General features: G+C 43.8%; 1 protein-coding gene across 1 annotated transcript in view; it reads left to right on the top strand.

The window, feature by feature from the left end:
* The window catches only part of LOC311118980 (glutamate receptor ionotropic, NMDA 3A-like), a gene marked incomplete at both ends in the record, with an annotated part of 131,322 nt that overhangs the window by 67,587 nt on the left and 38,735 nt on the right, over window positions 1–25,000 (top strand). Inside the window, one exon of the mRNA XM_084193729.1 lies at window positions 18,985–19,625. Within this exon, the coding sequence (XP_084049855.1) occupies window positions 18,985–19,625 (641 nt within the window). The remainder of the gene's footprint in view (window positions 1–18,984; window positions 19,626–25,000) is intronic.

Below are 25,000 nucleotides of genomic sequence, written 5' to 3'. Positions count from 1 at the left end.
GCTGATTTTGGATGTTTGCCCACTGACAAAGACATGGTCAGTCTATAATTTTAATGGTAGGTTTATTTGAACAGTGAGAGACAGAATAACAACAAAAAAATCCAGAAAAACGCATGTCAAAAATGTTATAAATTGATTTGCATTTTAATGAGGGAAATAAGTTTTTGACCCCCTCTCAAACAGAAAGATTTCTGGCTCCCAGGTGTATTTTATACAGGTAACGAGCTGAGATTAGGAGCACACTCTTAAAGGGAGTGCTCCTAATCTCTGCTTGTTACCTGTATAAAAGACACCTGTCCACAGAAGCAATCAATCAGATTCCAAACTCTCCATCATGGCCAAGACCAAAGAGCTCTACAAGGATGTCAGGGACAAGATTGTAGACCTACACAAGGCTGGAATGGGCTACAAGACCATCGCCAAGCAGCTTGGTGAGAAGGTGACAACAGTTGGTGCGATTATTCGCAAATGGAAGAAACACAAAAGACCTGTCAATGTCCCTCAGCCTGGGGCTCCATGCAAGATCTCACATCGTGGAGTTGCAATGATCATGAGGAATCAGCCCAGAACTACACAGGAAGATCTTGTCAATGATCTCAAGGCAGCTGGGACCATAGTCACCAAGAAAACTATTGGTAACACACTACGCCGTGAAGAACTGAAATCCTGCAGCGCCCGCAAGGTCCCCCTGCTCAAGAAAGCACATATACAGGCCCGTCTGAAGTTTGCCAATGAACATCTGAATGATTCAGAGGATCCATCAACTCAACTCGCCGTGTTTGGAGGAGAAGGAATGCTGCCTATGACCCCAAGAACACCATCCCCACTGTCAAACATGGAGGTGGAAACATTATGCTTTGGGGGTGTTTTTCTTCTACGGGGACAGGACAACTTCACCGCATCAAAGGGACAATGGACGGGGCCATGTACCGTCAAATCTTGGGTAAGAACCTCCTTCCCTCAGCCAAGCCATTGAAGTGGGTCGTGGATGGGTATTCCAGCATGACAATGACCCAAAACACACGGCCAAAGCAACAAAGGAGTGGCTCAAGAAGAAGCACATTAAGGTCCTGAAGTGGCCTAGCCAGTCTCCAGACCTTAATCCCATAGAAAATCTGTGGAGGGAGCTGAAGGTTTGAGTTGCCAAACGTCAGGCTCGAAACCTTAATGACTTGTAGAAGATCTGCAAAGAGGAGTGGGACAAAATCCCTCCTGAGATGTGTGCAAACCTTGTGGGCAACTACAAGAAACGTCTGACCTCTGTGATTGCGAACAAGGGTTTTGCCACCAAGTACTAAGTCATGTTTTGCAGAGGGGTCAAATACTTATTTCCCTCATTAAAATGCAAATCAATTTATAATTAGTTAACCGGATGGATTCTGTCATTAGTTAACCAGAAGGGTTCTGTCATTAGTTAACCGGAAGGGTTCTGTCATTAGTTAACCGGAAGGGTTCTGTCATTAGTTAACCGGAAGGGTTCTGTCATTAGTTAACCGGAAGGGTTCTGTCATTAGTTAACCGGAAGGGTTCTGTCATTAGTTAACCGGAAGGGTTCTGTCATTAGTTAACCGGAAGGGTTCTGTCATTAGTTAACCGGAAGGGTTCTGTAATTAGTTAACCGGAAGGGTTCTGTAATTAGTTAACCGGAAGGGTTCTGTAATTAGTTAACCGGAAGGGTTTTGTAATTGGTTAACCGGAAGGGTTCTGTCATTAGTTAACTTGACGGGTTCTGGGAGCCATGCCACAAGCTGGGACCATAGATAGCATGTGTGTGTGGGGAGTCATCTAAGTCAGGTTTATCCAAGTCAGGTTTATCTAAGTCAGGGTTATATGAGTCAGGTTCATCTGAGTCAGGTTGGATCTCAGAATTGAAGAAAGACCCCAGACATATACAAATAATCCTTGTCAGAGCACATAATGAACTGCAGGGTGTGAGGCAACTTCATAGCATGAGACAGCTCCATGTACAAGTAGAACCCCTGGGTAGGACACTAGTCTTTCGCAGGGCATTACCCCCACCCCATCTGATTCATTCTGAGTGCCAAGCAGAGAGACAATTTTAGTGTCTCGGCCGGGGTCATCCCAAAAGGATGGTCATACCCAAACTTCCAATCTCAGGGCGGACACTCTAACATCAAGATCACTGAGTTTGTCCTACTTTTATACTGATTTACAAGACTGTAAAAACACTGCAGCGCTAATATTCTGGTTACACACTGCAGCGCTAATATTCTGGTTACACACTGCAGCGCTAATATTCTGGTTATACACTGCAGGGCTAATATTCTGGTTTTACACTGCAGCGCTAATATTCTGGTTACACACTGCAGCGCTAATATTCTGGTTATACACTGCAGGGCTAATATTCTGGTTATACACTGCAGCGCTAATATTCTGGTTACACACTGCAGCGCTAATATTCTGGTTATACACTGCAGGGCTAATATTCTGGTTATACACTGCAGCGCTAATATTCTGGTTATACACTGCAGCGCTAATATTCAGGTTATACACTGCAGCGCTAATATTGAGGTTATACACTGCAGCGCTAATATTCAGGTTATACACTGCAGCGCTAATATTCAGGTTATACACTGCAGCGCTAATATTCTGGTTATACACTGCAGCGCTAATATTCAGGTTATACACTGAAGGGCTAATATTCTGGTTACTGACTGTGTCTGTCAGACTGTAATACTCACTGCAGGGCTAATATTCTGGTTACTGACTGTGTCTGTCAGACTGTAATACTCACTGCAGGGCTAATATTCTGGTTATTGACTGAGTCTGTCAGACTGTAATACTCACTGCAGGGCTAATATTCTGGTTATTGACTGTGTCTGTCAGACTGTAATACTCACTGCAGGGCTAATATTCTGGTTATTGACTGTGTCTGTCAGACTGTAATACTCACTGCAGGGCTAATATTCTGGTTATTGACTGTGTCTGTCAGACTGTAATACTCACTGCAGGGCTAATATTCTGGTTATTCACTGCAGGGCTAATATTCTGGTTACTGACTGTGTCTGTCAGACTGTAATACTCACTGCAGGGCTAATATTCTGGTTATACACTGCAGGGCTAATATTCTGGTTACTGACTGTGTCTGTCAGACTGTAATACTCACTGCAGGGCTAATATTCTGGTTATTGACTGAGTCTGTCAGACTGTAATACTCACTGCAGGGCTAATATTCTGGTTATACACTGCAGGGCTAATATTCTGGTTACTGACTGTGTCTGTCAGACTGTAATACTCACTGCAGGGCTAATATTCTGGTTATACACTGCAGGGCTAATATTCTGGTTACTGACTGTGTCTGTCAGACTGTAATACTCACTGCAGGGCTAATATTCTGGTTATACACTGCAGGGCTAATATTCTTGTTATACACTGCAGGGCTAATATTCTGGTTATACACTGCAGGGCTAATATTCTGGTTACTGACTGTGTCTGTCAGACTGTAATACTCACTGCAGGGCTAATATTCAGGTTGTACTATGCAGGGCTAATATTCTGGTTACTGATCTATATGTGCTCTTGCAAACTTCATTGCTGTCAGTCTTTTTTTAATGTTTTAAGGTTTTGTGTTTTATTGAGATGGGACAGTGTAGAGGAATCAGTAAAGGGCAAATCAGAACGGCAGTGGGTTGGATGTTGCACACATGTTGACTTTGGTAGCCTGTACTGTACATGTTGACTCTGGTAGCCTGTACTCTACATGTTGACTCTGGTAGCCTGTACTGTACATGTTGACTCTGGTAGCCTGTACTGTACATGTTGACTCTGGTAGCCTGTACTGTACATGTTGACTCTGGTAGCCTGTACTGTACATGTTGACTCTGGTAGCCTGTACTGTACATGTTGACTCTGGTAGCCTGTCCTGTACATGTTGACTCTGGTAGCCTGTACTGTACATGTTGACTCTGGTAGCCTGTACTGTACATGTTGACTCTGGTAGCCTGTACTGTACATGTTGACTCTGGTAGCCTGTACTGTACATGTTGACTCTGGTAGCCTGTCCTGTACATGTTGACTCTGGTAGCTGGTACTGTACATGTTGACTCTGGTAGCCTGTACTGTACATGTTGACTCTGGTAGCCTGTACTGTACATGTTGACTCTGGTAGCCTGTACTGTACATGTTGACTCTGGTAGCCTGTACTGTACATGTTGACTCTGGTAGCCTGTACTGTACATGTTGACTCTGGTAGCCTGTTCTGTACATGTTGACTCTGGTAGCCTGTACTGTACATGTTGACTCTGGTAGCCTGTACTGTGCATGTTGACTCTGGTAGCCTGTACTGTACATGTTGACTCTGGTAGCCTGTCCTGTACATGTTGACTCTGGTAGCCTGTACTGTACATGTTGACTCTGGTAGCCTGTACTGTACATGTTGACTCTGGTAGCCTGTCCTGTACATGTTGACTCTGGTAGCCTGTACTGGACATGTTGACTCTGGTAGCCTGTACTGGACATGTTGACTCTGGTAGCCTGTACTGGACATGTTGACTCTGGTAGCTGGTACTGTACATGTTGACTCTGGTAGCCTGTTCTGTACATGTTGACTCTGGTAGCCTGTACTGGACATGTTGACTCTGGTAGCCTGTACTGGACATGTTGACTCTGGTAGCTGGTACTGTACATGTTGACTCTGGTAGCCTGTTCTGTACATGTTGACTCTGGTAGCCTGTACTGGACATGTTGACTCTGGTAGCCTGTACTGTACATGTTGACTCTGGTAGCCTGTACTGTGCATGTTGACTCTGGTAGCCTGTTCTGTACATGTTGACTCTGGTAGCCTGTACTGGACATGTTGACTCTGGTAGCCTGTACTGTACATGTTGACTCTGGTAGCCTGTACTGTGCATGTTGACTCTGGTAGCCTGTTCTGTACATGTTGACTCTGGTAGCCTGTACTGTACATGTTGACTCTGGTAGCCTGTACTGGACATGTTGACTCTGGTAGCCTGTACTGTACATGTTGACTCTGGTAGCTGGTACTGTACATGTTGACACTGGTAGCCTGTACTGGACATGTTGACTCTGGTAGCCTGTACTGTACATGTTGACTCTGGTAGCCTGTACTGTACATGTTGACTCTGGTAGCCTGTACTGTACATGTTGACTCTGGTAGCCTGTACTGTACATGTTGACTCTGGTAGCTGGTACTGTACATGTTGACTCTGGTAGCTGGTACTGTACATGTTGACTCTGGTAGCTGGTACTGTACATGTTGACTCTGGTAGCCTGTACTGTACATGTTGACTCTGGTAGCCTGTCCTGTACATGTTGACTCTGGTAGCCTGTACTGTACATGTTGACTCTGGTAGTCTGTACTGTACATGTTGACTCTGGTAGCTGGTACTGTACATGTTGACTCTGGTAGCCTGTACTGTGCATGTTGACTCTGGTAGCCTGTTCTGTACATGTTGACTCTGGTAGCCTGTACTCTACATGTTGACTCTGGTAGCCTGTACTGGACATGTTGACTCTGGTAGCCTGTACTGGACATGTTGACTCTGGTAGCTGGTACTGTACATGTTGACTCTGGTAGCCTGTTCTCTACATGTTGACTCTGGTAGCCTGTACTGGACATGTTGACTCTGGTAGCCTGTACTGTACATGTTGACTCTGGTAGCCTGTACTGTGCATGTTGACTCTGGTAGCCTGTACTGTACATGTTGACTCTGGTAGCCTGTACTGTGCATGTTGACTCTGGTAGCCTGTTCTGTACATGTTGACTCTGGTAGCCTGTACTGTACATGTTGACTCTGGTAGCCTGTACTGGACATGTTGACTCTGGTAGCCTGTACTGTACATGTTGACTCTGGTAGCCTGTACTGTGCATGTTGACTCTGGTAGCCTGTTCTGAACATGTTGACTCTGGTAGCCTGTACTGGACATGTTGACTCTGGTAGCCTGTACTGTACATGTTGACTCTGGTAGCCTGTACTGTACATGTTGACTCTGGTAGCCTGTTCTGTACATGTTGACTCTGGTAGCCTGTACTGTACATGTTGACTCTGGTAGCCTGTACTGTACATGTTGACTCTGGTAGCCTGTACTGTACATGTTGACTCTGGTAGCCTGTACTGTACATGTTGACTCTGGTAGCCTGTACTGTGCATGTTGACTCTGGTAGCCTGTTCTGTACATGTTGACTCTGGTAGCCTGTACTGTACATGTTGACTCTGGTAGCCTGTACTGTACATGTTGACTCTGGTAGCCTGTACTGTACATGTTGACTCTGGTAGCCTGTACTGGACATGTTGACTCTGGTAGCCTGTACTGTACATGTTGACTCTGGTAGCTGGTACTCTACATGTTGACTCTGGTAGCTGGTACTGTACATGTTGACTCTGGTAGCTGGTACTGTACATGTTGACTCTGGTAGCCTGTACTGTACATGTTGACTCTGGTAGCCTGTCCTGTACATGTGTTGACTCTGGTAGCCTGTACTGTACATGTTGACTCTGGTAGCCTGTCCTGTACATGTGTTGACTCTGGTAGCCTGTACTGTACATGTTGACTCTGGTAGCCTGTACTGTGCATGTTGACTCTGGTAGCCTGTACTGTACATGTTGACTCTGGTAGCCTGTACTGTACATGTTGACTCTGGTAGCCTGTACTGTACATGTTGACTCTGGTAGCCTGTACTCTACATGTTGACTCTGGTAGCCTGTACTGTACATGTTGACTCTGGTAGCCTGTACTGTACATGTTGACTCTGGTAGCCTGTACTGTACATGTTGACCCTGGTAGCCTGTACTGTACATGTTGACTCTGGTAGCCTGTACTGTACATGTTGACTCTGGTAGCCTGTACTGTACATGTTGACTCTGGTAGCCTGTACTCTACATGTTGACTCTGGTAGCCTGTACTCTACATGTTGACTCTGGTAGCCTGTACTGTGCATGTTGACTCTGGTAGCCTGTTCTGTACATGTTGACTCTGGTAGCCTGTCCTGGACATGTTGACTCTGGTAGCCTGTACTGTAAATGTTGACTCTGGTAGCCTGTCCTGTACATGTTGACTCTGGTAGCCTGTACTGGACATGTTGACTCTGGTAGCTGGTACTGTACATGTTGACTCTGGTAGCCTGTTCTGTACATGTTGACTCTGGTAGCCTGTACTGTACATGTTGACTCTGGTAGCCTGTACTCTACATGTTGACTCTGGTAGCCTGTACTGTACATGTTGACTCTGGTAGCCTGTACTGGACATGTTGACTCTGGTAGCCTGTACTGGACATGTTGACTCTGGTAGCCTGTACTCTACATGTTGACTCTGGTAGCCTGTACTGTACATGTTGACTCTGGTAGCCTGTACTGTGCATGTTGACTCTGGTAGCCTGTACTGTGCATGTTGACTCTGGTAGCCTGTACTGTACATGTTGACTCTGGTAGCCTGTACTGTACATGTTGACTCTGGTAGCCTGTCCTGTACATGTTGACTCTGGTAGCCTGTCCTGGACATGTTGACTCTGGTAGCCTGTACTGTACATGTTGACTCTGGTAGCCTGTCCTGGACATGTTGACTCTGGTAGCCTGTTCTGTACATGTTGACTCTGGTAGCCTGTCCTGTACATGTTGACTCTGGTAGCCTGTCCTGTACATGTTGACTCTGGTAGCCTGTACTGTGCATGTTGACTCTGGTAGCCTGTACTGTACATGTTGACTCTGGTAGTCTGTACTGGACATGTTGACTCTGGTAGCCTGTACTGGACATGTTGACTCTGGTAGCTGGTACTGTACATGTTGACTCTGGTAGCCTGTTCTGTACATGTTGACTCTGGTAGCCTGTACTGGACATGTTGACTCTGGTAGCCTGTTCTGTACATGTTGACTCTGGTAGCCTGTACTGTACATGTTGACTCTGGTAGCCTGTACTGGACATGTTGACTCTGGTAGCCTGTACTGTACATGTTGACTCTGGTAGCCTGTACTGGACATGTTGACTCTGGTAGCCTGTACTGTACATGTTGACTCTGGTAGCCTGTCCTGTACATGTTGACTCTGGTAGCCTGTCCTGTACATGTTGACTCTGGTAGCCTGTACTGTACATGTTGACTCTGGTAGCCTGTACTGTACATGTTGACTCTGGTAGCCTGTCCTGTACATGTTGACTCTGGTAGCCTGTACTGTACATGTTGACTCTGGTAGCCTGTCCTGTACATGTTGACTCTGGTAGCCTGTACTGTACATGTTGACTCTGGTAGCCTGTACTGTACATGTTGACTCTGGTAGCTGGTACTGTACATGTTGACTCTGGTAGCCTGTACTGTACATGTTGACTCTGCTACAGTATGTCATGACTTACCTGGACCAGCTATTGACATGTGCCTTCTGTTAAGGAAATCAGGTGACAAATGAGCTGAAAAGGTGTCTAGAGTAGGACTTTATCTCCTAATTAACTGATCCCCGCTACTATCAGGTCAATGGGGACTCATATTTTAATATGCTGCTAAACTGGCATGACGTCCTGTCTTTCATCTGACATCTGGAGATACATTCATGAAGGAATGAAGAGCTCTTCTTTAGTGTGAGTAGTTTAGCCTGTTTTCTGTCTGTTAATTACAGGAGGTAGACCGGCCCCCTGGGGAAATTACCCAGCCTCACTAAGCTTCTCATCCTGCCTCTCTGGAAAGACCACCACCTCATCTTCAGACCACGCATGTGTCCCAAATGGCACCCTATTCCGTGTATGGTGCACTACTTTTGACAAGAGCTATCGTTGTGTCTAGATGGCGCCGACAGACATGGAAGCTCTGCTTCTAGCTCCTAAGCAACTTTCCAGTATTTTGTTTTTTTGTGTGTGTTATTTCTTACATTATTAGCCCAGAAACGTTTTTTGTGTTATTGCATACAGCCGGAAATAACTTTTGGATATCAGAGCGGCGGTAACTCACCAGCATTACGACCAGGAATACGACTTTCTCGAATTGGATCCTTTGTTCGTACCACCCAGAGGCTGCTTCAAGATGCCACCGGCGGAGAAGAGGTATTCAAAGTGGACTTCTAGTCTGACTAAGGAGGCTTGCACACCATCCACCGCTTCCGAGTATATTACTCGCTAATGTTCAGTGCCTGGACAATAAAGTAGACGAGCTCAGGGCGAGGATCTCCTTCCAGAGAGATGTAAGGGACTGTACCATACTCTGTTTCATGGAATCATGGCTCTCTCAGGATATACTGTCCACGTCCATAGAGCCAGCTGGGTTCTCAGTTCATCGCGCAGACAGGAATAAAGAACTCTCAGGGAAGAAGAAAGGCAGTGGTGTATGTTTCATGATTAACTACTCATGGTGTGATTGTGATAACACACAGAAACTCAAGTCCTTTTGTTCACCCGACCTAGAATACTTCACAATGAAATGCCGACCGTATTAACTCCCAAGAGATTTCTCTTCGGTTATAGTCACAGCCGTGTATATTCCCCCTCAAGCCGATACCATGACGGCCCTCAAAGAACTACTTTGGACTTTGTGCAAACTGGAAAACACATATCCTGAGGACCCATTTATTGTAGCTGGGGATTTTAACAAAGCACATTTGAGGAAAATGCTACAGAAGTTCTATCAACACATTGCCTGTAGTACTCGCTCTGGAAAAACACTAGACCACTGCTACTCCCCCTTTTGAGATGCCTACAAGGCCCTCCCCCGCCCTCCCTTCGGCAAATCAGATCACAACTCCATTATGCTCCTCCCTTCCTATAGGCAGAAACTCAAACAGGAAGTACTCGTGCTAAGGTCTATTCAACGCTGGTCTGACCAATTGGAATCCATGCTTCAAGATTGTTTTGATCATGCGGACTGGGATATTTTCTGGGTAGCCTCTGAGAATAACATTGACATATACACGGACAAGGTGAATGAGTTCATCAGGAATGTGTATAGGGGATGTTGTTCCCATGGTGACTATTATAACCTACCCAAACCAGAGACCGTGGATAGATGGCAGCATTGGCGCAAAACTGAAAGCACGAACCACCGCATTTAACCATGGCAACGTGACTGGGAATATGGTAAAATACAAACAGTGTACAGTTGAAGTCAGAAGTTTACATACACCTTAGCCAAATACAATTAAACTCAGTTTTTCACAATTCCTGACATTTAATCCTAGTACAAATTCCCTGTCTTAGGTCAGTTAGGATCACCACTTTATTTTAAGAATGTGAAATGTCAAAATAATAGTAGAGAGAATGATTTATTTCAGCTTTTATTTCTTTCATCACATTCCCAGTGGGTCAGAAGTTTACATACACTCAATTAGTATTTGGTAGCATTGCCTTTAAATTGTTTAACTTGGGTCAAACATTTCGCATAGCCTTCCACAAGCTTCCCACAATAAGTTGGGTGTCACGCCCTGACTCAGGGGACTCTTATATGTTGAGTCAGGGTGTGTGTGTTCTTTGTTTGTATATATTCTATGTGTATATCTATTATGTGTAGATCTATGTTGGCCAGGGTGGTTCCCAATCAGAGGCAGCTGTCGCTCGTTGTCTCTGATTGGGGACCATACTTAGGCAGCCTATTGGCACTGTCTAGTTGTGGGATCTTGTTCCGGTTAAGGTATGTTGTGTGTGCTACCTTGGACTTCACGTTTCGTTTCCTTTGTTGTTTTGTCGTGTGTTTAACAGTTAAAAATAAACATGTACGCATATCACGCTGCGCCTTGGTCTGACCCGTCATTCAACGAACGTGACATTGGGTGAATTGTGGCCCATTCTTCCTGACAGACCTGGTGTAACTGAGTCAGGTTTGTAGGCCTCCTTGCTCGCACACACTTTTTCAGTTCTGCCCACACATTTTCTATAGGATTGAGGTCAGGGCTTTGTGATGGCCACTCCAATACCTTGACTTTGTTGTCCTTAAGCCATTTTGCCACAACTTTGGAAGTATGCTTGGGGTCATTGTCCACAGAGCATGCGCAGACCAGCTGACTGGAGTGTTTACGGACATATTAAATCTCTCCCTATCCCAGTCTGCTGTCCCCACTTGCTTCAGGATGTCCACCATTGTTCCTTTACCCAAGAAAGCAAAGGTAACTAAACTAAATGCTTATCGCCCCGTAGCACTCACTTCTGTCATCGTGAAATGTTTTGAGAGACTAGTCAAGGATCATATCTCCTCTACCTTACCTGACACCTTAGACCAACTTCAATTTGCGTACCGCCCCAATAGATCCACAGACGATGAAACCACCATCTGGACAAGAGGAATACCTACGTCAGAATGCTGTTCATTGACTATAGCTCAGCATTCAACACCATAGTACCCTCCAAGCTCATCATTAAGATCGGGACCCTGGGTCTGAAACCCGCACTGTGCAACTGGGTCCTGGACTTCCTGACGGGCCGCCCCCACCTGGTGAAGGTGGGAAACAACACTTCCACTTCGCTGATCCTCAACACTGGGGCCCCACAAGGGTGTGTGCTCAGCCCCCTCCTGTACTCCCTGTTCACCCATGACTGCGTGGCCATGCACGCCTCCAACCCAATCATCAAGTTTGCAGACGACACAACAGTAATAGGCCTGATCACCAACAATGACGAGACAGCCTACAGGGAGGAGGTGAGGGCCCTGGCGGAGTGGTGCCAGGAAAATAACCTCTCCCTCAACGTCAACAAAATGAAGGAGCTGATCATGGACTTCAGGAGACAGCAGAGGGAGCACGCGCTATCCACATCAACGGGACCAAAGTGGAGAAGGTGGAAAGCTTCAAGTTCCTCGGCGTACACATCACTGACAATCTGAAATGGTCCACCCACACAGATACCAACGCAACAGCGCCTTTTCAACCTCAGGAGGCTGAAGAAATTTGGCTTGGCCCCTAAGACCCTCAGAAACTTTTACAGATGCACAATTGAGAGCATCCTGTCGGGCTGTATCACCGTCTGGTACGGCAACTGCACCGACCGCTACCGCAGGGCTCTCCAGAGGGTGGTGCGGTCTGCCCAACGCATCACCGGTGGCACACTGCCTGCCCTCCAGGACATCTACAGCACCGATGTCACAGGAAGGCCAAAAAGATAATCAATGACATCAACCACCCAAGCCACGGCCTGTTCACCCTGCTATCCTCCGAAAGGCGAGGTCAGTAGAGGTGCTTTAAAGCTGGGTTTGAGAGACTGAAAAACAGCTTCTAGCTCAAGGCAATCAGACTGTTAAATAGCCTTCACTAGCCGGCTACCACCCGGCTACTCAACCCTGCACCTTAGAGGCTGCTGCCCTATATACATAGACATGGAATCACTGGTCACTTTAATAATGTTTACATACTGCTTTGCTCATCTCATATGTACAGTGGGGAGAACAAGTATTTGATACACTGCCGATTTTGCAGGTTTTCCTACTTACAAAGCATGTAGAGGTCTGTAATTTTTATCATAGGTACACTTCAACTGTAAGAGACAGAATCTAAAACAAAAATCCAGAAAATCACCTTGTATGATTTTTAAGTAATTAATTTGCATTTTATTGCATGACATAAGTATTTGATACATAAGAAAAGCAGAACTTAATATTTGGTACAGAAACCTTTGTTTGCAATTACAGAGATCCTACGTTTTCTGTAGGTCTTGACCAGGTTTGCACACACTGCAGCAGGGATTTTGGCTCACTCCTCCATACAGACCTTCTCCAGATCCTTCAGGTTTCGGGGCTGTCGCTGGGCAATACGGACTTTCAGCTCCCTCCAAAGATTTTCTATTGCGTTCAGGTCTGGAGACTGGCTAGGCCACTCCAGGACCTTGAGATGCTTCTTATGGAGCCACTCCTTAGTTGCCCTGGCTGTGTGTTTCAGGTCGTTGTCATGCTGGAAGACCCAGCCACGACCCATCTTCAATGCTCTTACTGAGGGAAGGAGGTTGTTGGCCAAGATCTCGTGATACATGGCCCCATCCATCCTCCCCTCAATACGGTGCAGTCGTCCTGTCCCCTTTGCAGAAAAGCATCCCCAAAGAATGATGTTTCCACCTCCATGCTTCACGGTTGGGATGGTGTTCTTGGGGTTGTACTCATCCTTCTTCTTCCTCCAAACACGGCGAGTGGAGTTTAGACCAAAAAGCTCTATTTTTGTCTCATCAGACCACATGACCTTCTCCCATTCCTCCTCTGGATCATCCAGATGGTCATTGGCAAACTTCAGACGGGCCTGGACATGCGCTGGCTTGAGCAGAGAGACCTTGCGTGCGCTGCAGGATTTTAATCCATGACGGCGTGGTGTGTTACTAATGGTTTTCTTTGAGACTGTGGTCCCAGCTCTCTTCAGGTCATTGACCAGGTCCTGCCGTGTAGTTCTGGGCTGATCACTCACCTTCCTCATGATCATTGATGCCCCACGAGGTGAGATCTTGCATGGAGCCCCAGACCGAGGGTGATTGACCGTCATCTTGAACTTCTTCCATTTTCTAATAATTGCGCCAACAGTTGTTGCCTTCTCACCAAGCCGCTTGCCTATTGTCCTGTAGCCCATCCCAGCCTTGTGCAGGTCTACAATTTTATCCCTGATGTCCTTACACAGCTCTCTGGTCTTGGCCATTGTGGAGAGGTTGGAGTCTGTTTGATTGAGTGTGTGGACAGGTGTCTTTTATACAGGTAACGAGTTCAAACAGGTGCAGTTAATACAGGTAATGAGTGGAGAACGGGAGGGCTTCTTAAAGAAAAACTAACAGGTCTGTGAGAGCCGGAATTCTTACTGGTTGGTAGGTGATCAAATACTTATGTCATGCAATAAAATGCAAATTAATTACTTACAAATCATACAATGTGATTTTCTAGATTTTTGTTTTAGATTCCGTCTCTCACAGTTGAAGTGTACCTATGATAAAAATTACAGACCTCTACATGCTTTGTAAGTAGGAAAACCTGCAAAATCGGCAGTGTATCAAATACTTGTTCTCCCCACTGTATATACTGTATTCTATTCTACTGTAATTTAGTCAATGCCACGCCAACATTGCTCGTCCAAATATTTATATTCTTAATTACATTATTTTACTTTTAGATTTTGTGTATTGTTATGAATTGTTAGATACTACTGCACTGTTGGAGCTTGGAACATAAGCATCTTGCTACACCCACAATAACATCTGCTAAATATGTGTATTTGACTTGATTTTGATATATAATATATAATATATAGGGAATAGGGTGCCATTTGGGACACACACCACCTAACTCACCTCATCTCAGCTCATCTCAGCTCACCTCAGCTCACCTCAGCTCATCTCAGCTCACCTCAGCTCATCTCAGCTCACCTCAGCTCACCTCAGCTCACCTCAGCTCACCTCATCTCAGCTCAGCTCATCTCAGCTCACCTCATCTCGGCTCACCTCAGCTCATCTCATCTCAGCTCAGCTCACCTCATCTCAGCTCAGCTCATCTCAGCTCACCTCATCTTAGCTCACCTCAGCTCAACTCAGCTCAACTCTGCTCTGCTCAACGCAGTGAGGGGATGAGGGGATGAGGGGTTAGTTATTGATGAGTGTTCTATTCTATCCACCTTCCCTTGACCAACCAGGGTTTGGGCCTTAACACTAGAACCGTCTGGCCTTTCAGTCTATAAGTACCCGCTAGAGAACGTTGAGGACGTTGTAGGACTTATCCTTTAGCAAACGCATCATATGCATATCAACCCACAAGGTGTGCAAACATAAGCACCAAAAACTTGATGAATAGTGCATCAACTATTGTAAAGGATGAATTGCATGAAGAAATATTAGTGGAAATATATCAATTAAAAACATTACAACAATAGTTATTTGTTTGGATAGAGTAAAGGATATGTTTGGTATAATTCTACAAAGTCTTAGACAAACCGTATATATATATATCTTATTTTATTTTCCCTTAACAATGAAAACATTACAGTGGAATCCATTTGATCAACTTTATTTGTAGATTTGATTAGTAACAGAGTTATAGTACTTAATAAATAATATAACCAGCCAGGTGGACAGGTGAAATGATTCGCCGTATTCCTAAACAAAAGCACCAGTGCATGAACAATTGTAAAGGTTGAATTGCATAAATAAATATTAGTGGAAATATATTCATGACAAGATATAAAAACAGTAATGTGTTGATGTTGACTGTATTGTGCCTTTATTTCCCTTTATATTCCTTTCCAACCCCACCACCCCTGATTGGAGTAAACTAGTGAACAACAACGCTTAGGCCTCTACTTCCAGCTTATACATACTATATACATTTTATGGACACAGTCAATAATTATATTTTGTTTGTTTTTACTCCTGAACTTCCTCCGATCATTTTCATGATGTCCATCCGGTTTGCTTCTATATGCCATATCTTTCTAACTGTGCTCTTTCACAAAAGCTCACAATATATAACCTATATACTTATTATGGACACAGTATGCTTTACATTAGTTATCTTGTTGTTATTAGTAGTTGTTATTAGTCGCATCCTTCAGCTCCATTCAACACCTCCCATCTATCTCTTAACACCATCCATATTGGATTTCTATTTGCCATATATATTTCAACTGTACTGTGATGTTTCACAAAAGTTCTGAACCTTTCTATTCTCATTGTTTCTACAGTTTGTGAATTGAAAATAAACATTTTTGTTAAAATTATTATTATATTATTGATCGATTGACTATGACTTTTCAGATCACCCAGTAGTGCTAACTGCAGGGTCAGCTCCATGCAATGTATCATGTTTATATAATAATAATAATAATATGCCATTTAGCAGACGCTTTTATCCAAAGCGACTTACAGTCATGCGTGCATACATTTTTTGTGTATGGGTGGTCCCGGGGATCGAACCCACTACCCTGGCGTTACAAGCGTCGTGCTCTACCAGCTGAGCTACAGAGGACCACATTGACATTGTAAAGAACGACGGTGGAACAACAACCTATTAATCCAGGTGTATGGAGACAATACAAATGTATAACCAACTCTTCGCAGCTCTGCCACAAAAAAAATGGAAAACGCAATTACTTAAAAGAGAAAGGAATTAATGTGTCTGCCACCAATAAAAAATCATAAAGGGCTTAAAATTACAAATATAAATCGTAAAATGTATCAGTCAAGAGGGCTGACAACTATGCCACAATAACATGTTATCGGGTTGATGAACTGATATACACAACAACAATTGATACAGCAATTCGTTATTTTCTATATATTAAGCTAGTATATAAAATTCTCGCCACAAAAATAATGCTCAGTATATGGGGTATTGAACAGTCAGCCCAGCGTGTAGCCCCCGTCAGAAAAGAGCGGGGACCGTCCGACTACACAAGCAGCAATGAGTAAAACGCACAACAAAATAGTTTCAGATGATTTTAGTGTCTCTGGCGCTCAGGCAGGAGGTTAAAGATGGCGGCCACCTGTGGTCTCTTCACTGGTCCGTAACTCTCCTGAGGAGTCTGTGGCAGGAGAGAGCAACACAGTGTAAGTGGGATAGTTGGCACGCTGTGTCTAGCTAGCTGCTTCAGCTGACTGAGGTCCAGCCTAAACTCTTGTGCCAGTCAGTTGATTAGGGAATGCCTTGCAGATGGGGAGTCAGGTCCAGTCAGTTGATTAGGGAATGCCTTGCAGATGGGGAGTCAGGTCCACGAATGGTTGTTATGCCATAATATCAGGATGCAGTTGGACCTGCAAACTGTATCTCCACGGGGGGGGATTTTGAAGGACCACAGTCAGTCAATAGGAAACATCATTGTGCTCTTGGGTAAAATGTTCATTTTTGGGGGGCCATTTGGGTGGAAATGTTGCAGATGAGGAGGTTCAAGTCCCTAGTGAGACCCCATGGGAGAATGGAGGGATGTATTGGGAGAGGAAATGGTAGAGTGATGATTTACTGGGAAAGATGGGTTGATCTGTGGCTGTCTGAAGGGTGGAATTGATGAGTGTTGGAATAATTATATACACAAATGTACGGTATAAATATTTGAGGTCCTCCAATCAGGGGTGCGGGTGGGGATGGGATTATTGTATGTTTTGCGTTTAGCTATTTATGTTTTGTGGTTTGGTGTCATGATGTGAGAGGTGTGTGTGTTGGTCCTGGTAGTTTCATGCTGTGAGAGGTGTGTGTGCTGGTTCTGGTAGATATGGGTGTGTTCGCTTCCCGTCCGGGCTTTGTGCGGGACTTTGGAAAATCCCTTTGGGCCGGGGCCTTGCCTTGCCGGCGTCTCGGGCGTGTGGGGGCGAGGGCACCCACTGACCAGGGCACCCACTGACCAGAACACCCACTGACCAGAACACCCACTGACCAGAGCACCCACTGACCAGAACACCCACTGACCAGAGCACCCACTGACCAGAACACCCCAGATATACATTTCTATACATATACACATATATATATATATATATATACATAGATACACTACCGGTCAAAACGTTTAGAACACCTATCCATTCAAGGGTTTTTCTTTATTTTTACTATTTTCTACATTGCAAATGCCAAGAGTGTGCAAAGCTGGCATCAAGGCAAAGGGTGGCTATTTGAAGAATCTCAAATATAAAATATATTTTATTTGTTTAACTTTTTTGGTTACTACATGATTCCATAAGTGTTATTTCATAGTTTTGATGTCTTCACTATTATTCTACAATGTAGAAAATAGTAAAAATAAAGAAAAACCCTTGAATGAGTAGGTGTGTTCAAACTTCTGACCGGTAGTGTATATACTTTTATGCGGCTGAATTTCTGGAAAGGGACGCAAACGGAGCTCCGTAGCTTCGACTGCTTCGTATACGTAGACTGTGAAATCACAGTGGAGAGCCTTTTAGACTCTGTAGTAAATTATACAGATGAATACTAATAGTTGAATGTCCATGTTAATGGTGAAGGATTATGCAGATTAATGCAATTAGCAAAATCTTTATTTTAGTGATTTTGCATTAGGCAGAATTTAGGGTCAATTAGCCTAATATAAAACTTGCTGACCTGCCTAAGGCAACTAACTACAGCATTGATCTTTCTGCTGCTTTGCAATCTACTGCCAAAATATGTGCTATAACTACACATCCCAGATGATTACAAACTGTTACAACTACACATCCCAGACGATTACAAACTGTTACAACTAAACATTCCAGAAGATTACAAACTGTTACAACTACACATTCTAGATGATTACAAACTGTTACAACTAAACATTCCAGAGGATTACAAACTGTTACAACTACACATTTTAGAGGATTACAAACTGTTACAACTAAACATTCCAGAGGATTACAAACTGTTACAACTACACATTCCAGAGGATTACAAACTGTTACAACTACACATTCCAGAAGATTACAAACTGTTACAACTACACATTCCAGAAGATTACAAACTGTTACAACTACACATTTTAGAGGATTACAAACTGTTACAACTACACATTCCAGAAGATTACAAACTGTTACAACTACACATTTTAGAGGATTACAAACTGTTACAACTACACATTCTAGATGATTACAAACTGTTACAACTACACATTCCAGAGGATTACAAACTGTTACAACTACACATTATAGAGGATTACAAACTGTTACAACTACACATTATAGAGGATTACAAACTGTTACAACTACACATTATAGAGGATTACAAACTGTTACAACTACACATTCCAGATGATTACAAACTGTTACAACTACACATTCCAGAGGAGGGAGGTGTATGAAGAGAGGATATCAGCAGCAGCAGTATCATGACTCAGACATCTGCTGTAATAATGAAGTGTGCTTAAAATCAATCCAAACAGGTTTCAGTCCAAGCCCTGGTGCCATAAAACATATATAAAAACAGCATCAGTGATGACCTAGTCTCTTCCCACTGGGCAAAAACACTGATTATAGTCAGCCAGTTATAGTTCATCTATAAATTAGACATGGTTAGCTTGCATATCACTAATACCTCTCTCTCTCTCTCTCTCTCTCTCCCCCTTCCTACCGACCTACCTACCTACCTTCCTTCCTCTCTCTACCTACCTTCAGAACCCTCTCCATTTCCAGATGCCGATGCAGAACCCGGCCCTCCCACAGGCTGAGCTGCTCTACTCCCTGCTGGTGATCAACAGCTGGTATGACGTCAGCCTCCTGCTCTGTCAGGAGTGGAACGTCTCCAGCTTCCTGGTTCGTCTCCGTAACAACACCAAGTTCCACCTGGGCTCTGTGGTCAACATCACCACCTCCAGCAGCTCCCTCAACTCTCACCCCAACAGCTCCGTCTCCAAGGCCGACTTCCAGACCTCTCTGCAGGGATACCTGGAGTCCATCAAGGAGTCAACGTCTACGGTCGTAACATTCGGCTGCGACATCCGGGACATCAAGAGGATCTTTAACGTGGTGGTCAAGCTGGGTCTGATGCTGCCAGAGTACCACTGGGTGTTGGGGGACACGCAGGACGTGGAGGAGCTGAGGACCGAGGGGCTGCCGGCGGGTCTGCTGGCCCACGGCAGGATGGGGGCTCCCTCCCTCGATCATTACGTCCAGGATGGCCTGGAGCTGGTGGCCCGGGTGGTGGGGTCAGCTGCGTACCGCTCCCCTGAGCTAGCCCTCATCCCCTCCATCACCAACTGCATGGATACACAGAGTAGCCAGAACAGGAACATGACCTCAGGGAAATATCTGGCCAGGTACAGTACTGATGCTGCTTCACTAATCCTATATATCTGGCCAGGTACAGTACTGATGCTGCTTCACTACTCCTATATATCTGGCCAGGTACAGTGCTGATGATGCTTCACTACTCCTATATATCTGGCCAGGTACAGTACTGATGCTGCTTCACTACTCCTATATATCTGGCCAGGTACAGTGCTGATGAAGCTTCACTACTCCAATATATCTGGCCAGGTACAGTACTGATGCTGCTTCACTACTCCTATATATCTGGCCAGGTACAGTACTGATGATGCTTCACTACTCCTATATATCTGGCCAGGTACAGTACTGATGCTGCTTCACTACTCCTATATATCTGGCCAGGTACAGTGCTGATGATGCTTCACTAATCCTATATATCTGGCCAGGTACAGTACTGATGCTGCTTCACTACTCCTATATATCTGGCCAGGTACAGTGCTGATGATGCTTCACTACTCCTATATATCTGGCCAGGTACAGTACTGATGATGCTTCACTACTCCTATATATCTGGCCAGGTACAGTACTGATGCTGCTTCACTACTCCTATATATCTGGCCAGGTACAGTGCTGATGATGCTTCACTACTCCTATATATCTGGCCAGGTACAGTACTGATGATGCTTCACTACTCCTATATATCTGGCCAGGTACAGTACTGATGCTGCTTCACTACTCCTATATATCTGGCCAGGTACAGTACTGATGCTGCTTCACTACTCCTATATATCTGGCCAGGTACAGTGCTGATGATGCTTCACTACTCCTATATATCTGGCCAGGTACAGTACTGATGCTGCTTCACTACTCCTATATATCTGGCCAGGTACAGTACTGATGCTGCTTCACTACTCCTATATATCTGGCCAGGTACAGTACTGATGATGCTTCACTACTCCTATATATCTGGCCAGGTACAGTACTGATGATGCTTCACTACTCCTATATATCTGGCCAGGTACAGTGCTGATGATGCTTCACTACTCCTATATATCTGGCCAGGTACAGTACTGATGATGCTTCACTACTCCTATATATCTGGCCAGGTACAGTGCTGATGATGCTTCACTACTCCTATATATCTGGCCAGGTACAGTACTGATGCTGCTTCACTACTCCTATATATCTGGCCAGGTACAGTACTGATGATGCTTCACTACTCCTATATATCTGGCCAGGTACAGTACTGATGCTGCTTCACTACTCCTATATATCTGGCCAGGTACAGTACTGATGCTGCTTCACTACTCCTATATATCTGGCCAGGTACAGTGCTGATGATGCTTCACTACTCCTATAAGCATCATTAAATACGTTTGTGGTGATTTAGTCCTAGTGCATGATTCAGAATAGGTCTATATGATTCAGTACAATAGGTCTGTATAATTCAGTACAATAGGTCTGTATAATTCAGTACAATAGGTCTATATGATTCAGTACAATATGTCTATATGATTCAGAATAGGTCTATATGATTCAGTACAATAGGTCTGTATAATTCAGTACAATAGGTCTGTATAATTCAGTACAATAGGTCTATATGATTCAGTACAATATGTCTATATGATTCAGAATAGGTCTGTATGATTCAGTACAATAGGTCTATATGATTCAGGACAATAGGTCTGTATGATTCAGTACAATAGGTCTGCATGATTCAGTACAATAGGTCTATATGATTCAGGACAATAGGTCTGTATGATTCAGTACAATAGGTCTGCATGATTCAGTACAATAGGTCTATATGATTCAGTAGAATAGGTCTGTATGATTCAGTATAATAGGTCTATATGATTCAGTACAATAGGTCTATATGATTCAGTAGAATAGGTCTATATGATTCAGTAGAATAGGTCTATATGATTCAATACATGTTAATACATGATAATCTCAGGGAAATCTCTGGCTAGGTGCAGTACCGTGCTGATGCAGAGTTATTACTCAGACAGTATGATAAAATACACTTGTGATTTATTCAGCATTAGCACCAGGCGCAAAGCAAACTTTGCACATTCTCTGTCTAAAAGAGAGATTGCTACTTCTATACAAATGTTGTTGATCCAGTACAATAAAATAAGTCCCAAATGGAAGGAAAACAGATTGTCTGTAGCCCCATGAACTCAGCTATAGCAAGCTCAATAACTCAATGCACACACCCCTATTGAATATGCATTCACCCGTATTGTCCATAGGCCTAGGCTACATATTTACCTAGTTTATCAATAGAGATATTTACCATTCAAATAAATGATTGCCATTATGTTTTTATGTGGTTAGATTGGTAAAAACGAAGTCAAATGTATTGTATGATTGTGTAATTGATTCATTAATCCATACATGGCTGACTATTAAAGCTGTTAACATCACATTATAATGTAATGACATTGAACAGAACAGATGCCCAACGATTGAACAGAGCAGTAGCTGAGTTTATCTGTCTGGATCAAGTGCCATTCTGGGACTTTGGCTATGTCCTTTTTTGCTGTGGTATCGGTTTGGTATGGAGTATTATGATGGTATGGAGTATTATGATGGTATGGAGTATCATGATGGTATGGAGTATTATGATGGTATGGAGTATTATGATGGTATGGAGTATTATGATGGTATGGAGTATTATGATGGTATGGAGTATTATGATGGTATGGAGTATTATGATGGTATGGAGTATTATGATGGTATGGAGTATTATGATGGTATGGTATGGAGTATCATGATGGTATGGAGTATCATGATGGTATGGAGTATTATGATGGTATGGAGTATCATGATGGTATGGAGTAGTATGATGGAATGGAGTATTATGATGGTATGGAGTATTATGATGGAATGGAGTATTATGATGGTATGGAGTATTATGATGGAATGGAGTATTATGATGGTATGGAGTATTATGATGGAATGGAGTATTATGATGGTATGGAGTATTATGATGGTATGGTATGGAGTATCATGATGGTATGGAGTATTATGATGGTATGGAGTATCATGATGGTATGGAGTATTATGATGGAATGGAGTATTATGATGGTATGGAGTATTATGATGGAATGGAGTATTATGATGGTATGGAGTATTATGATGATATGGAGTATTATGATGGTATGGAGTATTATGATGGTATGGAGCATCATGATGGTATGGAGTATTATGATGGTATGGAGTATTATGATGGTATGGAGTATTATGAAGGTATACATTTACATTTACATTTTAGTCATTTAGCAGACGCTCTTATCCAGAGCGACTTACAGGAGCAATTAGGGTTAAGTGCCTTGCTCAAGGGCACATTTACGTCATTTAGCAGACGCTCTTAAACAGAGCGACTCACAAATTGGTGCATTCACCCTATAGGCAGTGGGATAACCACTTTACAATTTTGGGGGGGGGGGGGGGGGGTAGAAGGATTACTTTATCCTATCCCAGGTATTCCTTAAAGAGGTGGGGTTTCAAATGTCTCCGGAAGGTGGTGAGTGACTCCGCTGTCCTGGCGTCGTGAGGGAGCTTGTTCCACCATTGGGGTGCCAGAGCAGCGAACAGTTTTGACTGGGCTGAGCGGGAACTATGCTTCCGCAGAGGAAGGGGAGCCAGCAGGCCAGAGGTGGATGAACGCAATGCCCTCGTTTGGGTGTAGGGACTGATCAAAGCCCGAAGGTACAGAGGTGCCGTTCCCCTCACTGCTCCATAGGCAAGCACCATGGTCTTGTAGCGGATGCGAGCTTCAACTGGAAGCCAGTGGAGTGTGTGGAGGAGGGGGGTGACGTGAGAAAACTTGGGAAGGTTGAACACCAGACGGGCTGCGGCATTCTGGATGAGTTGTAGGGGTTTAATGGCACAGGCAGGGAGGCCAGCCAACAGCGAGTTGCAGTAGTCCAGACGGGAGATGACAAGTGCCTGGATTAGGACCTGTGCCGCTTCCTGTGTAAGGCAGGGTCGTACTCTCCGAATGTTGTAGAGCATGAACCTGCAGGAGCGGGTCACCGCCTTGATGTTAGCGGAGAACGACAGGGTGTTGTCCAGGGTCACGCCAAGGCTCTTCGCACTCTGGGAGGAGGACACAACGGAGTTGTCAACCGTGATGGCGAGATCATGGAACGGGCAGTCCTTCCCCGGGAGGAGTATTATGGTGGTATGGAGTATCATGATGGTATGGAGTATTATGATGGTATGGAGTATTATGATGGTATGGAGTATTATGATGGTATGGAGTATTATGATGGTATGTATTATGATAGTATGGAGTATTATGAGGGTATGGAGTATCATGATGGTATGGTGTATCATAATGGTATGGAGTATCATGATGGTATGGAGTATTATGATGGTATGGAGTATCATGATGGTATGGTATGGAGTATTATGATGGTATGGAGTATTATGATGGTATGGAGTATTATGATGGTATGGTATGGAGTATCATGATGGTATGGAGTATTATGATGGTATGGAGTATTATGATGGTATGGAGTATTATGATGGTATGGAGTATTATGATGGTATGGAGTATCATGATGGTATGGAGTATTATGATGGTATGGAGTATTATGATGGTATGGAGTATTATGAAGGTATGGAGTATTATGGTGGTATGGAGTATCATGGTGGTATGGAGTATTATGATGGTATGGAGTATTATGATGGTATGGAGTATTATGATGGTATGGAGTATTATGATGGTATGGAGTATTATGATGGTATGGAGTATTATGAGGGTATGGAGTATCATGATGGTATGGTGTATCATAATGGTATGGAGTATCATGATGGTATGGAGTATTATGATGGTATGGAGTATCATGATGGTATGGTATGGAGTATTATGATGGTATGGAGTATTATGATGGTATGGTATGGAGTATCATGATGGTATGGAGTATTATGATGGTATGGAGTATTATGATGGTATGGAGTATTATGATGGTATGGAGTATCATGATGGTATGGAGTATGATGATAGTATGGTATGGAGTATTATGATGATATGGAGTATTATGATGGTATGGAGTATTATGATGGTATGGAGTATTATGATGGTATGGAGTATCATGATGGTATGGTATGGAGTATTATGATGGTATGGCGTATTATGAGGGTATGGAGTATCATGATGGTATTGAGTATCATGATGGTATGGAGTATTATGATGGTATGGAGTATTATGATGGTATGGTATGGAGTATCATGATGGTATGGAGTATTATGATGGTATGGAGTATTATGATGGTATGGAGTATTATGATGGTATGGAGTATTATGATGGTATGGAGTATTATGATGGTATGGAGTATCATGATGGTATGGAGTATGATGATAGTATGGTATGGAGTATTATGATGATATTGAGTATTATGATGGTATGGAGTAT

Source organism: Coregonus lavaretus (genome assembly GCF_964263955.1).
Source record: "Coregonus lavaretus genome assembly, contig: HAP1_SCAFFOLD_304, whole genome shotgun sequence".
Classification (NCBI taxonomy): Eukaryota; Metazoa; Chordata; class Actinopteri; order Salmoniformes; family Salmonidae; genus Coregonus; species Coregonus lavaretus.
This window is presented reverse-complemented; position numbering and strand designations above follow the sequence as displayed.